This window comes from Coturnix japonica, chromosome Z (assembly GCF_001577835.2).
Source record: "Coturnix japonica isolate 7356 chromosome Z, Coturnix japonica 2.1, whole genome shotgun sequence".
NCBI lineage: Eukaryota > Metazoa > Chordata > Aves > Galliformes > Phasianidae > Coturnix > Coturnix japonica.
Window position 1 is genome coordinate 13141648 of NC_029547.1, and position 15499 is coordinate 13157146.

A 15499-nucleotide genomic window follows, 5' to 3' on the forward strand; every position below is an offset into this window, starting at 1 on the left:
ACCAGGCTCTGGACTACCTGATGTAGCTGTATGTGTCTCTGCTTGCTGCAGTACTAGATGACTCCCAAAGGATGCTTCTAACTCTACAGATTCTATGCTCTTCAGTCCACCAGAACCACACTGCTCTCTTAAAAGAAGTCTTTTTCCTGATACATGCACAAGAATTTGTAAACTACTGAAGATTTTAAGCAAATTGAATGTGGTGAAGAAAAGCTGCTTAAGCAACACCTTGGGATAGCTGTGCTTACAGCTTTGTGAACAGGTAACAATTACAAAAACAAGTAAGCAAAAATGACATCGACAGTTCTGAACACCCTGTGTAGTTGAGAAAGCCTGGAAATAATTTGCTTACTGCAAACAAAGCAAAGCAAAACAAAACAAAGCAAAAAAGAAGAAGGCTGACAGTGAAAAACTGAAATGCAATGGCATAATCTTACACTGAAGAAAGACAGAACAACTTCAAACTCACAGCTGTTTAGAAACAATTTAGCAAAGTTTAAATTAGTGATGTTCATCTTTGCAAAAAGAAGAGAGAAGAAGCAATGCATAACAGCTATAAGCAATACAAGTACCAAGTCTTACTTCAGCTGATACTGTCTGTAATATTTAAATGCTATTAGAGATGGAATTGTATGCATGTTTTTGTTTCCTTTCTTCCTGCCACTGCATGAGCATCCAAGACAAAAAAAAAATAAGTATTCCAAAAAGCAAATCATTTCTATATTCAATAGAGGAAAAGGCACAGAACAAGTCCTGTGAATGATTTAGCTTGGGGCTCATTATTTCCATGCTCTTGACAGTATCATTAACTTCCAGAACAGCTGAACTCACCTTCCCTTCCTTCTACCTTAGGAGAAGTCATAGATAAAACTACAGATGTATGTGTTATTTCTGTACACAAGGCAGCAGTGTCCTTGGCTGGGCCTTTCATTGCAACAAGCACCAGTTTCATATGGCCCCATACTTCACACACAGCAGATGCATCCACAGTAGTTTCTGGACATCAGCAGGCACCCAGGCACTCCTTGTGCCTCTCCTCCAGCCCATGCTGCAGGTCCAAGCACCCCCACTGCCTGCACTCCTGATTTTGGGCTGTCGATGGCCAGCACTCAGCACAGGGACATGCACTGGAGGCGTCAGGGGCTCAAGAATACCCAGAGTACTGTCTGCACACACACATGCCCTGCAGTTCCTCAGCCTTCTGACAGGGTCACGGGCGGTCAGAGGATCTTGCTGCTAGCTAGCAAGTAGCTGCAGACAGCTATTCTTAACCCTTGCGAGAGGCTTCAAAATGCACTTATTTGTCACCAGGGGTATGCTCTAAACAGCAAACAGCCTGCTTGAGTTGTCCAGGCACACACACACAGCTTTCATCCTAGTACATCCTCCTCCAGCAGCAAAGCCTGTCTGACCCAGGAGCAAAAGGTGTCTCTCCTGTTTGTTTGCAGACCTGTGACTCTGATGCAACCCCACAGCGTGGCCCCTAGACTGGTTGATCAAAGTGTATCTGACTGTGGCAAAAGAGAAGTGTCTTTAAAAGAGTTTCAGCTTGCTATTTCCTTACCACTATTATCAGTTGCAACACCCAAGCTCAGACTTCCTGTCCTCAACCCCTGCCTCGCTCCACAGCATATGGGTGGCTCACACAGCAAAACAGAGACAGCACAACCCATTCTGCCTTGCTCTGGGTTCACTGCTGCACCTCACACCAGAGATGACAGCAGCCTCCTTGCAAGCAGCTTCTAGAACCACCACTGCTGGGGAACAGAAATCCTCCCAGTAACACATGGAGCTGTGAGGGACAAGCACAATGGGCTCATGTTGGCACCCAGGTTGGAAATGAAAAACACAATGTGCATAAGCACATCAGGCAAGTACATTAAGAGAAGATAATGCAAGCTGAGTGAAATTAACTTCTAGTGCACTGACTGCAAATCCAAGAAATAACTATGCGATGGCGATCTATTTATTCAGCAAACAAATGGAAAAAACAGTACTTCCAAACAAAAAAAAAATCTGAAAAAAAAAAAAAAAAAAAAAAAGATTAAGACTGAGTGTTCTTTCAGTCTGTATCAGCCAGATCCAAAGTATCTAGGAAGTATTTCAACTGCTGGCTGTACTCAGCGTACCATGAAAAACTATACTAAAGTATGGAAAAGTTACACAGCTTTGGCATTTTTAGGAGTGAGAGTGGAACATCATTTTCTTAAGTGCTACAGAGCTCTGCCAGTGAAACTTCATCCATATCCAGCAATGTGTCTGCTATTCCAGTCCTGGGAGCCCTCCAGTCTCAGGAGCTGCTATTTATACTTAAATAGTATATATAGCTCACTAGCACATTGCTTCTCACTATTTAGTGAAACTTTAATTATAACTTCTAATAGCCAGCACGCAACCTATAAGTTGACAGTATTTGTGAAAAATAGCAGTGCATCCATCTTATTTCAGAGACACTCTGGCACTCTGATACTCAGGGCATTCTGAATAGTCATGGAAACCATAGAAAGTTGGTTAGGTTGTTCAGCCACAGCCCCACATTTTTAAAAAAGAAAAAACAGAGTAACTCTGGTTATGATTAACTACATTCCAGAGTGAGCCGCAATGAAAATAGGTGTTATCCAAAAATATATGAAAACAGTCTCTGTCCCAAAGAGTGAGATGCTGGCTGGCTGCAAGCCACTGACCTGAGAGGTTTCAAAGATGTTATCTTTGGATGGCAGACTTCAAAGTCCAGCTCTGCAATGAGCTCTCTGTTCAACAGCTGCTGCAGTGCACAGCTGCGCCACCACTGTCTGATGCTACATGCCTTACTGTGGGCATTTGCCCACCTGGCTCCAAGGAGCCCAAGGCAGAAGCACTGGGAAGTCTGGCTGCTGTGGCATCAGTCTGTCAAGCTTGCAGTGGTGTCTGGCTTCAGATCTCACAGGTCCAAAGACTGCCACAATTCAGGCAACTAGCACAAGGACATGTGGCCGCCTGGGCAGCAGCAGCTGCAGACAGCAATGTGGGAAACTCTTCAGTTAAAAATACTTATGCAGAGTTTCATAGACATTTTTTTCTGCAGGCCAGGTTGGCTCAGCAGCTGCTGCTGCCCTAGCCCCGCTCCCTGTACCCCTGCAGTGGCACTGCAGCAGCTAGCAGCTGCTAACCAAACAAAGGAGCTAGATGGCTAAAAAACAAAAGAGGGCAGAAACAAATGCCTTATCAACCCTCCTCAGCTGCCTGACAGGATGTTCTGTGCAACGGCAGAAACAATTTATCCTTCCATCTGAGGGGCCAGCACACAGGAAAGAGGGCAGTACAAAGGCGAGCACTCCACACCATTCTCAGTGACCCACACACTCTGCCCTTCTGAGCAAGTATTTTGGTGGCAGGAGCAAAGGCACCAGGTCTACCAAGCTGTGCACCAGCTCCATGTTCTCTGCAGTAAATGCTCCACCAGCACACTCTGAGCATCCGCCCTGCATGCAAGTCTTGGTCATGGAGAGATCCAAACTGATCCAACCTGAGAAATGGCAGAATTAGAGAGGGCGGTAATGCTGAGCCCACACATGGCTATTTACACACACGACTGAGAAGCAAAGTGGACGTGTACAATCTATTGCATTTGTAGACACAGTGACATTTTTAGAAGGTATGTTCCAGAGATGTTTCCAAAAAAATCTTGAAGGTCATAGCAAATATGTTCTGTGGCCATTAAAACAAAGTGCGTATCCATGAGGAGTTTCAGGCTCACTACCCAAAATAGCCCACGGTATTTTTTAAATATACAAGCCACAGGGAAGTACCAAACTTGTCACAACAACGCTCTCTTCCTTTTGGGAGACTCCAGCAGAAACTGTAAAAATCAAAGCCAAAGAAGATCATGTTTAAAAATAAAATAAAATAAAAATAGCACATTATTAAAGGAAACGAAGACCTAGCAGAGTTCCAACAACCGCCCAGCATCTTCACAGGGCATCATGCTTCCTGAATCAAAGAAATCCATGAGAAGGGACTTAAAGCTTTATTACTGTTAAGCAGGTATTCTTACTGGCAGCACTGGATGCATGGGGGTAATCCTCCTATCATGCATAGCTTACACAAAAGATCTTCAGTTTATATACATTACTTGTGTTACATATGCAGAAGTTTCCCAGAAGTATGTTACATATCCAGTGACTGCCAGCTGATTTGAAGAAGAGCACAAAGTATTTTGTAACTTGTCCTTAGAAATAGCTGATGTGAAGAAGTAGAAATACCATATATTTTAGTAGCATATTTTAGAAATATAGTTGCCATGTTGTTATATTATGTGATTAAATCTTACTTGCAAGACTGTGATAGCTTTTAGATGTTGCAAATACTACAGATGCAGTGTTACGGACTAGTAAGCATGTTGTAACACTATTCTGTTTTGATAAGAGAACCTCCCCAAAAGAAATACAATAATAGCCTCCACACAAGGCCAAGTTATCTCACTCTGGGATTAGGCTGGGATGCAACAAGCAGGCATCATGATACTCCCCTCTATCCTCCTTATCTTCTACACCCCGGTATATATCATTAAAAGACAGATTATCACCCCAGTATATATATCATTAAAAGACAGGTTGCCAAACTTATCTCTATCCAAGGATGAGCAGATGTCCAGAAATAATGGCCAAGTGCTGAGTGAGCAAATGTTATGATTTTGGTACCTATCAGTGACTCATAACAGGCATTCTCCTGCTGAGCATGTGTCTATGAAGTTAATCTGGAGAACAAGCGAGGAAGATCACTGGATGAAGTAAATGACTATCAATTGCACTGCCATGATGCTGAAACTATGCTTGATGGTAGAAAAGACCATGGAATAGAAGACTGGAGACCTCATAAATCACTGCCTGAGGTAGGCATGTATATGTTATTTGTCTCACGTGTAATTGATGGATACGGACTGTCTGTGGAAATACAACGGATTCTGAATCATGTAATCTTTGAAGCACTTATGGTGGAAATATCCCCAGTGCTTCCCAGTGCTGCTAATAAAGAATACCTGACTTAACAGTAACAAAACATTGCTGTTAAGTTTCTACATGTCAATTTCTTCAATACGTAACCTCCATCAACTCTAAGCAGAGCCTCCTATTTCCTTGGTACAAAGCTTCCTTAACGCCTTGGTTCAGAGACACAGCTCTTTCTGATATCTAAAGAAAATGACAGGGCAGGGGTATCCATAAGGAAACACTAACAAGCTTAACAATATTGATTCAAAATTGATGTGTAGAACCTTAATAGCAAAGTTCTGCTACTGCTATGCAAGGTGTTCTTCAATTCAATATTGTTATAAGTTGTATCATGCTAAAGCAGAACAGTCCTACAACATGCTTCCCCATCCATACCGCTACATCACAAATACCATCCTTAGCAGCTAAGGGCTACTATAGTGCTGCAAGCAAGCACTGTGCATATTATACAATAATTCAGTGGCTACTCCTACAAGAACATATGAACAGAATGTTTTGTGTAATGACTTCTTCAAATCATTCCTGACCATGCCACAGAGCTGAGGAATGTGCTGCACTGAAGCTTCTTTTCAGTGGGGCTAACAGCAGCTTAGCCTTTGTACAGTGATTACTTGACCACAAGCATTACCCTGGCTGTAGGGTTTGCAGATAATGTGATTACTGATTTGTTAAAGTCAAAGTCTGCCAGAAATGGCCCAACAGACACTCAAAACTAAACAAAGCATCCCAGATCCCAACCAGAAACAGCACCAGCCTGGCACGGCTCACAGCTTCGGGAAAGAGTGAGAAAGTGAAAAAGCAAACCTTTATGCTAACACACTGTTCCAATAAGCGTGTGATGCCAAGCAGCCAAAGCTGATGAGCTGGGATTACTGAACCCTCCTGCAGCTACACATACATCCTGCACAAATGTCTCCAACTGGCTGCATGGTTACATGGCAGATGGTTTGTTCATGTAAAGTTGAAGCTTTACTTCCTTCTTTGCCTACCTGAGATGTCTCTTCACTGCTGCTTTAGTGACCAGGTGGCTCAAGACAAGAGATTCAGCAACCAGTACATCAGTTAACTAAGGACCTATTTTTGGGAGCACCCCTCACATTGGAAGTTGTGCAAAACTACAACTGACTTCAGACACACATCCTTACAGAACACTGCTTTCTGGGGAGGCCTTCTTGCCACGATCTGAGGCAAAATGGAGGTTCATGCCCTACACCATGAAGCAGGATGACCATGTGGCCATTAAACATGCAGACCAAAGCCTACTGGAGGAAGCAGAGTCTGAGACAGTCACACCAACAGCACAGTGAAGCTGCTGACAGATGCTGGCAGAGCGGAAGTGAAGCACTTGGCTGGACTGATTCACTTCTGTCAAACAGGACTAAGCGGTGACTCAGCTCAACATTAGCAAACAACATCACTGCCAAATTTCTGGATTAAAGACTGGACAACTGCTTTTCTCCTGATGGTTATGGAAAACTCAAGGCAAATGTTTAGTCTGACCAGAGCACTACAGCACATCACGTCACCCATCCCCCCACTAGCGTAGCTATGTCTCAGTTATTAAATTTAATATAGAATATCTCAAAGGAGATGGGCAGTCCATTCCTCCAAGCCATTATTTGCATTTCTCATTAAAACGAACAAGGAAAAAATATATTTGTCTGCTACAGTTCCCTGGTTCTCATTAAGGCTTTCTTGACTAGCTCAGAGTGTCTTTTAAACCACAGAAGCACAGAATGGCTTGTGTTGGAAGGGACCTCAAAGCCCACCCAGTCCCAACCCACTGCCACAGGCAGGGATGCCACCCACTAGATCAGGCCACTCAGGGCCCCACCCAGCTTGGCTTTGAACTTGGTCTTTTCTCCTTGCTCATTAAAGAGGGAATCCAAACCGCCTACCCTAAGTTTCTCATCCAGAGGCCATAAGACATTTCCCACCAGCAGCATAAGGTTGTGTTTCTCCCTGGATCCCCTTGCTTCCCCAGCACCTCCTCCATAGCTATGGACATGGGAACTGCACTCTCAACCTGAGTGCCTCTCACAGCAAAAGAGGGAGCAGCTGGGTAGTGGAAGACTTAGCAGCGATGGCATCATCTGTAGATAATTTGAGGCTGTCACTCCACACAATGAGCACTTTTTCTCTATGATATCTCTTTATCTTGAGTCATGTAGCAGCACACAGACACAATGTGGTGTATCAGTGGGCACAGAAAGAGCTACGGGCTCAAATCGGTGTTCCACAGGAGTGAAGAAGCAGGTTAAGTGAATTTCTTCATGTCGTGATTTACAAGCATGTAGCTGGAACAGCTGCTTCACTTCTGAACAAATGAACAGCTCTGAGCTGTCCCACAAAAATGCTGTGCCTTTAAAAACTGCTATTGAATTCGGATTTTAAGGGAAAAAAAAAGAGATTCTAACATTTCATGTGAAATGACAAAAGACAATAAATTGTTACTAAAGATTAACTATTTTTCACCATATTTTATGTTTAAAAAACGCCCACAATCTAATTGCTCACAAAGTTGCTAAAGACGTTCCAGTTTATATCAGAGTCATAACAACCACCTGCACTCCTATTTCTAATCAGGCAGCTTCAAAACGGAGCCTGCTCACATCTCCCCATCTCCTCCTCACTGATCAGCATTTTTTAAATACCATTACAATGACAACTTCAGAAGTATCTTGAACAGCACTCCCGAACCACTGCCTTGCCAGTTGCAGCAATATAAAGAGAAAAAAATGAGACAAATCCTCTTCGCAAACTGTCAGGAACAGTTCCCATTAAAACCTGGCTTGAGAGGTGACACACTGACACACTTTGTGCAGTTCTAGTGCACAGGGGAAAAAAAAAAAAAGCAAAAAGCTTCTCACAATCAGGCTGTGAACTCTTTTATATGTTTGTGCATATGCTGTCCCTAATTGCTGTGAGCTCAGTCACAAGCTGTAAACAGCACCAGTCCTACTGAGTTATGGAAGTGAGATTGTCAGGAGTGTCACAAGAAAGGCAGCACCACGCTTCCATCGCTGCTGTTGTGACACTGTTCCCAAAAGCCATCCATCCCTGCTGCTCAACACCATGCACTGCAGCGCAATGCAGCCTGCAGAGTGCCCAGCACTTTGGCTGCAGAGAAGTGACATGGAGGATGCATTCAAGACTACAGAGATTATCTCAAATTAATGAGTCCAAATAAGAAAGGCCATTGTGCTTCCACCACAGCAACTCAAGGACATCCTCCCTCAAAACTAAAGTGCTCAGATTGCTGGTGCTGAAATCTGTTTCCTGGGTGACCTGAACAATGCCAGTGGTCAGAACAGTCCATCGCATCCTATATATCTAGGAATATGTAGTATGGACAGTACAGCCCAAATGCCATCAACTCAGATTTAAAAGGGCTTTGGAAGCAACCTGAAGCCCAGGCACCTTCACACAGCCAAGCTGCAAACCTGGAACACATCTGGGATGGCAGGAGATACCAGCTATAGGCAGAACCTCCAGCTCACACTTGTACTTACAGCCAAGGCTTTCACTCAGCTGTTCCCCAAAACAAGCACATCTTGCACTGGCAACTCTGAGTACATCCACTGCAGTGACAGTATCAGTAATGAAAAAAAGCATCCTAAACAATAATAATAAATAAATGCAGCAGTAAGATGCAAATCCTTTCACAGAAAAGTATCACCTTGCCCTTGAAGGTGCACTCTTGCACAGCCTTCACTCCCCAGCTGTATGAGTATGGGTGTTTAAGCTGTTTCTTTAAACACACAGCACAGTCAGCTGACAATATGGAATGCAAGACAAAAAAAAAATGGGGAAAAAAAAAAAGTGTGAATAAGAAATTAAGCAGGAATGAGAAACCATATTGTCTGCCTCAAAGCACTGCCAGGGAAGGGATTACTTTGAATTAAAGCTAGCAGTGCAAATGTAAGACAATACAACACTTACATGATCTCACTGCCTTTTGGTTATTGTCAGCTCCCTTCCCAATCACTTCTGGATCCATCAGCAAATTTTATCCAGCTACGAGAGGGCGATGGGGCCTCAAAGGTATTAATTCCTCACTATTTTCATGAAAATAGGCAGAAGGCCTAGCTGAGAAAAATGATGTCTGAAGCCCGAACAAAGACGAGGCTGCAGTATTTAGTAGAAGAGGAAATTGATGTATGATACCTCAACCTCAGCATGCAAAGCTGTAGGACAGCAGGCTTCATTAATTTTGTTGTTTGGGCACCCATTTGCTTTAGAGCAAAGCCTCCACGTTTTTACAAATGAGGGGGAAGAAGAGGAAAGCCCTGTCTTTAATGACTGTACCTTTGATACCCCAAACCAGACCTCAGGCAGCCAGCTGTCCCTTCACCCACAAGTGTTGGTGTCCCCTCCCTGCCCCAGAGGCTCCCAACACAGGGAAGTATGAGTATGAGCTAAGCCCTGGATTTGAATATGGCATTTTATTGTTTTTATAAACCCAAGTTAATGGCCTGGGCATAAAAGACAAATCTCATATTCTACTTATGGAGCATCTTACTGCGTTTACTAGTTGATACGATTTCAAGTGCTGAGCAGCACTAAAGACAGCACGTGAGATTTAACAGACCTACAAAAATAGTTTTGAACGCATTAATAGCTCTAATAACTACCAATTCTAATTGAAAAATCCATCTTCTTCAGCAAGCCAGCTGCAGCACACTGCCCCCTACAAACTAAACAGTAACTATTCAAATTACATTTATTTAACTTCGGGGAAAAAAAAACCTTTTTCATTGTAATAAAGATTTTCCGCAACAGCTGCTTTTCTTAACCATGATCTCAACTTGATTCTCTTGAGAATAACTACTGAAGAAAAGCCAAATGTAAAATCCTGTTTCCTGTCAATTCAAGCAGATGTTTTTATGTAATCAAAAGCATTGTGGAGGTCCAAGCTAGACTGTACTCTTGCTGCATCCTGAAAATGGGTCTACCAAAGAAATACCTGCAGAATAAAAAACACCAGCAAGACTTTTAGAGCAGAAACACCCAAAGATTGCCATTTTCTGCAAAAGTCAGTTTGCATTTTATGTGACAAAAGCAGCTGCTGAAGCTAAAGTTTGTCAATGGCCAAGTTCCTTGAGAGCAAGTTCCCATGGTCCACTTGGCAAGGATGCAAGTCATACAGTGATGTTAATTAAGATTATTTAAAATTTTATTTTTTTTTTAAATTTTTTGTGCAAAATCAGCATAACCAAAGTACACTAAAGTTTGGCTGCCAGCCACTGTGTGCTTTAACAACAGGAACTTGGGCTGGGAAACCTGAATAAGCTCATTCAGACAGGCATCATCAACTAGACACTGAGCACAGTTTGGTCCAGACCCAAAAGAACTGATAACTCATTGTCTGTTTCATATTAGAAGATTTTGCTGGCACTCTGAATGGAGAAAATTGATAGCCAAGTGATAGTAACTCACAACAATATTTTGGTATTGGCTACAGACAATAACATGTAATACTTGTGCTTTTCCAGCTCACAAGGAGAACACCAAACCTCTCTAGTCACTTCTTGCAGAGCAGAACCACAGAAACACAGCACAGCAGAGAGTGCAAGGCCAAAACACTTCCTAATAATAGGAAAACAGCCCAAACCCCAGAAAAAAAAACAAACACCATAAGATATCAAACCCATACAACCAGTATTTTGTAGACAGACAGGAGCGACCGACAAAAGGGCTGTTTTTCAGAACCTATTGCATAGATTCCCATCTTTCCTCAAGAACTTCATTACTGTTTCTGTAGGCAGGATTATATTTTGAAGAATACAAAAGGACAGGACAAATTCCTTCCTGATTTTCCAGCATGATTAACAGCACTCTTAAAATGCCTGAAAAAGTTGGGTTGAGAAAGAGGAACTTCTGTCCCTTTTGTTTTTGTATATTAATTACACTACACCAACACCCTCGCCTCCATCAAGGTTGGATTTATTCTAGCTGTAAACTCAAAAACCATTTTCCCTCTTAAGAAAAGTTACACTGCACACCACTGAAACATGTTTTATATCATTTATCATCTTAATCTGTAAAAAGGTTATCCACATGAAGTTTGCTGGTGTAAATCCAGCAACATGCCATATTTAGCACAGATAAGTCTCACATTAAAAAAAAAATGTTTCATCCAGCAGAATACATCTCCCCAGGGTATTGCATAATTTTGGCACTACGACTGCATCCACTTTAGGGCTTTTGCTTAGGCTCCAAAATCACGAAGGAGTTCATTTTCTTTCCAGACTGAAGTTACGCATCAGTGTCAATAAAACACATTACTACACTAGAAGATATTACTACACAGGATATTAAGCGTGGTTTTAAGAATTCTTCGAAGTTCAGCTGTGCTAAAGCAAGCCATTCACCGTATGAGCCTCAAAATGGTTTTGATCTTTCAGTTTGAAGCTATTCCTCCAGGAGGTACAACAAAAAACACAGGAAGACACGAATAGCCAGCAACCACCTAAAAGTATCTACCACCAGCACTTTGTTCACTTCACTCCATAGAAAAGACCAAGTAGGTCCAAAACTTCCTTCATCTGCTGCAAAACTGCAGGTGAGGCAGCAGCCCAGGAGTCCAGTCTTTAAGGGGAGCAGTTCCTGCTCACAACCAGCAATCTTGGTTTGGTGCAGGGCATTTTGTTTGGAGGACAGGTTTATGGAGGCACACTGCCTGCTGAACACTGGAACAGCCAAAGGACGAGATCTAGACTGGGCTTTCAAGCTGCTGGCACAAGCTGGAGTTCATTCCCAGACAGCTCATACAAAAGCAGGAGAATAATCAAAAGCTGAGGTTGGGCAGCTGCCAATGGGGCAATACCAACAGAATTTGGACCTTGCGATGATCGAATATGCAAAAGGCTGTTGTAAACCAACAGAATTAGCCTGCTGCTGTCAGGACAAGCAGTGACACGTTAATGCAGCAGAAGTGAATATCTGGGAAAATCAACTAAAGAATAAAGCACCGGCGGGGCGAGTGCAGTCTAACAGTCGTCTAGAGACAAGGGGCACAACTGCCGTCCTTCCCTAAAGCAGATGCCGGCACCTGCCGAGCCCTTCCCCGAGCGGTGCCTGCGGGTGAGCACAGCACCGCGCCTCCCTCGTTCCTCCCGCAGGCAGCGGCTGCGGGGCGCTCCCCCGGCTGCCCGCTCCGCTTCGTTCCGTCCCCGCGCTGTGCTGCGGCATCATGCCCCTTCACGATGCCGCCGCTCGCCCTACCTGGCCGGCGCAGCAGGGCGCGGACATGCCGGCGGTGCGTCTGCCTGCCTCGCTGGCTCGTTGTGCCGCTCACAACAGCGCGCTCCGAGCCGCTCGCCCCATGCGGGTGCGGGCTGGGCCGTGCCGCGCACGGTACCGCCGAGTTCGGGCGGAGCTGCACCGCCTCTGCCCGCAGCCCTCGGCCCGGCCCCGCCGCGCCGCTTCCGCTGTCGTCAGGGAGCGAGGCGCCGTCGGACGTGGAGCGTCCCGGTGCGTGTGTCAGGAGCGGCTGGGGTAAATTGTAGGAGACACGATCGACGGTGAAGAAATTCTGAGTCGCAAATGCAGCGCCCTGCCGGCAGGAGAGCACCCGCGGAGACGGCACTGCGGCTTTTGTACCTTGTCTCCCCCATGCCTACCCCCTCCCCTGTTTTCCCATTGGCTGGGTACTCCAGGTTCACAATCTTACCAAAGATTTACATTTGTTAATTACATTCTGACACTTGTTGATTCGCATTCTGTCTTGCCTCCAGCCGGTCGCCATCCCGCTGTTCCCAAGATCACTCATATAGACATGGTGATGGCTCCGACGTCTCTTCCCATTCCTTGCTTAACCAAGGAGCACCGGGTGGGGGATGCCAGGTCTTCCCCATGCTTCTTTCTGGTTGGATATTCCAGGTTACAATTTTACCCGAGGTTTGCATTTGTTAATTACATTCTGACACTTGTTAATTCATGTGCTATCTTGTGCCAGTCAGTCGCCATCCTGCTGTTTGTTTCCAAGATGTCTCGGTACTCTTATCGTATTGATATGTTGATTCCCTTCAAAGCTTCTTCCATTCTGTCCGAGGGACACTTTGTTAAACAAAGAGCCCCGGGGTTTGGGGAGGGAGGCGAGGGATTCCAGTCCTTCATGGTAGCTCCTGGATCTTCTGCTTTACAATTCTGTGCTTTCTTGGTAGGTTTACTCAGCCCTCCCTGTTTACATATCCTCCATAACTCAGGTGTTGGAGAACCATCTGTCTTATCATGAGACATCTGTTAATAAAGCTGCAAATGTATATATATATATATATATATATATATATATAAAACATATATGTGTGTGTGTATATATATATGTTTGTATATATAAAAGAAATCCCGTTTTCACTGCTTTTAGGATTGTCTTGAGTGCCTTGGTTTCCTGCACTGCCCCAGGAATCCCATTCTCCCAGGTCATCTAGCTGCTGTGTTTTTTCAGTTATCTTGTCGAGGAGATTTCCTGTCTCATTAATCTGGTGTGTCATAATCACATTTTTATATGCTGGTGCAGAAGTTTTAATTAAGACTATTTCTCATACAAACAGAGCATTCCACATCATAGTATCAGCATCTCCAATAGAAATGGCCAGTTTCATCCCTTCTTCCTTCATAATTTGTATGCAGTCTCACCAGTATACCACTGACATTCAGATCCTGGCCAGTCATATTCTATGGGTTATTTAGTATTACATCCTTGAGCTGCTAAGACTAACAAATCAGTGTCATAAACAGTATTTCAAAATGCATCTTGCACAAAGCAGTCTAAACTCTCAATTGAAAACTTTTTAAAATCCCCTGTCCATGATCTTGATCATAGAATGGTGAAGGGAGGATCATAGATGGGAGCTGATGCTCCCTTATCATACAAACACAATACCCAGGGAAGCAGAGGCTCCCCTGATCTTTGTTTAAACTCCTCAGTTACAACATTTCCTTTATTCTGAATGTAATCCTCTATCACATCCTACCTCACCATTAGCATCTAATTCCATTTTTCATCCTCATGCAGGTTTAACACCTGAGAGTTCATCTAGGAGCCCAGCCTCATCAGAATCCATAGAATCCCAAATATCTCTATTCCATCTGTTGGGATCTCATTGCATGCCTGCTTCTGCTACCACTAAATGTACATTCCTATGATTCACTCATCCTCTTATATCTGTACTACACAACACAAACTGCAGTCTTTTCGGTTAGTCTGGTAAGCATCCAACTTATTGACAAAGCAACTGTATTTTGACACTGTAACATTACAGTTTGATTCCACAGATCACACACCTGATCCTGCTTGTGATGTTGATTTATGTTTTGCCAATGGACAGGGTTGGCATAAAGGGCAAGAACAGCAAGTTAAAGAAGTGAGTTTATCTTACATTTAAAGCAATAAAATAATAAGTGAAATGATACAGCAAGAATAAAACAAACTGAGGTAATGCACGTAATCATTACTACATAAGATTAACTACAGTGACTAAGAAAGATACATCACTGATTGCCCTTATGCTTTTCCATCCTCCAGATCCATAATGGCTGAGGAGCCCTGGTTACAGCAAGGATTTGGGAAACCTTTCATGGCAGTTTTAAGGTCCTGAGCAGTTTGTCCACTCGTGGTTGAGGTCTTCAGAGTTACAGCGAAGGGGTCCAACTTTTACATAGATGAACAAACAAGTTTACGGAACTTCAAATCTTGTTTCATCCTTTTGGATTCTACCCAAAGCCTGTGCAGGTCTCTAGGAGGAACTGAGGGAGCTTCCCTATCTATTTAGGCAGTAACCACATGTTTCTCAACAAGGTCAGATGTCCGGTTTCACGCTCTTGCAACATGCCCTAAGATCCATTAACTGTTACTGTTAAACAAAAAGCGTTACAACGGGTCTTTCTGAATTGCCATCAAATATATATGTTCATGTTAAAATAGCAAAATAGATAAATATTGTATTGCATATGTGGTATAGTGTTTGGTTGTGAGGTTCATCTAGAGGTCAACTGTTTCAGAGCCTGTTGTTCAGGCTTTAGTGTCTCAGGCCTTTCAGCATCTAAAGGGGGCTATAAAAAAGAAGGGAACAGAATTTAGCTGGGTCTGTTGCAACAGGATAAGGGGAGACATGCAAGACCAGGCTGGGCAAAGCTCTGAGCAACTTGATCTTGCTGTGGGTGACCGTATTCATAGCAGGGGAATTGGACTAGATGACTCAATTCTATGAGTGTATGACCTTCTCAGGCACAGGGGTGAGGCTGATCACTTGGTAGTTCCCAGTGTACTCCTTCATACCCTTTTAAAAATGGGAGTGATCTTTCCGTCCTTTCCAGTCATGAGGGACTCCTCTTGATTTCTCAGCTTTTTTTTTTGGTATGATTTCAAGCTATCTTTGCTACTGCAAACAAAGTCAGAAAGAGTAGCAATAAGGTTCCCTGTAGAAAGGCCTCCTCACTTCATCTGCTTTATCATCAGTGTTTGTGTGCTGTAATATTTAAGACAACTATTTAGAATCTTATTTCTA

The 15499-nt window shown here is 43.5% G+C and overlaps 1 protein-coding gene across 1 annotated transcript in view; it reads right to left on the reverse strand.

The window, feature by feature from the left end:
• The window catches only part of SERINC5 (serine incorporator 5), a 38011-nt gene extending 25452 nt beyond the window's left edge, over positions 1–12559 (reverse strand). Inside the window, exon 1 of the mRNA XM_015848605.2 lies at positions 12216–12559. Within this exon, the coding sequence (XP_015704091.1) occupies positions 12216–12242 (27 nt within the window). The 5' untranslated portion in view covers positions 12243–12559. The remainder of the gene's footprint in view (positions 1–12215) is intronic.
• Positions 12560–15499: the final 2940 nt, after the last annotated feature.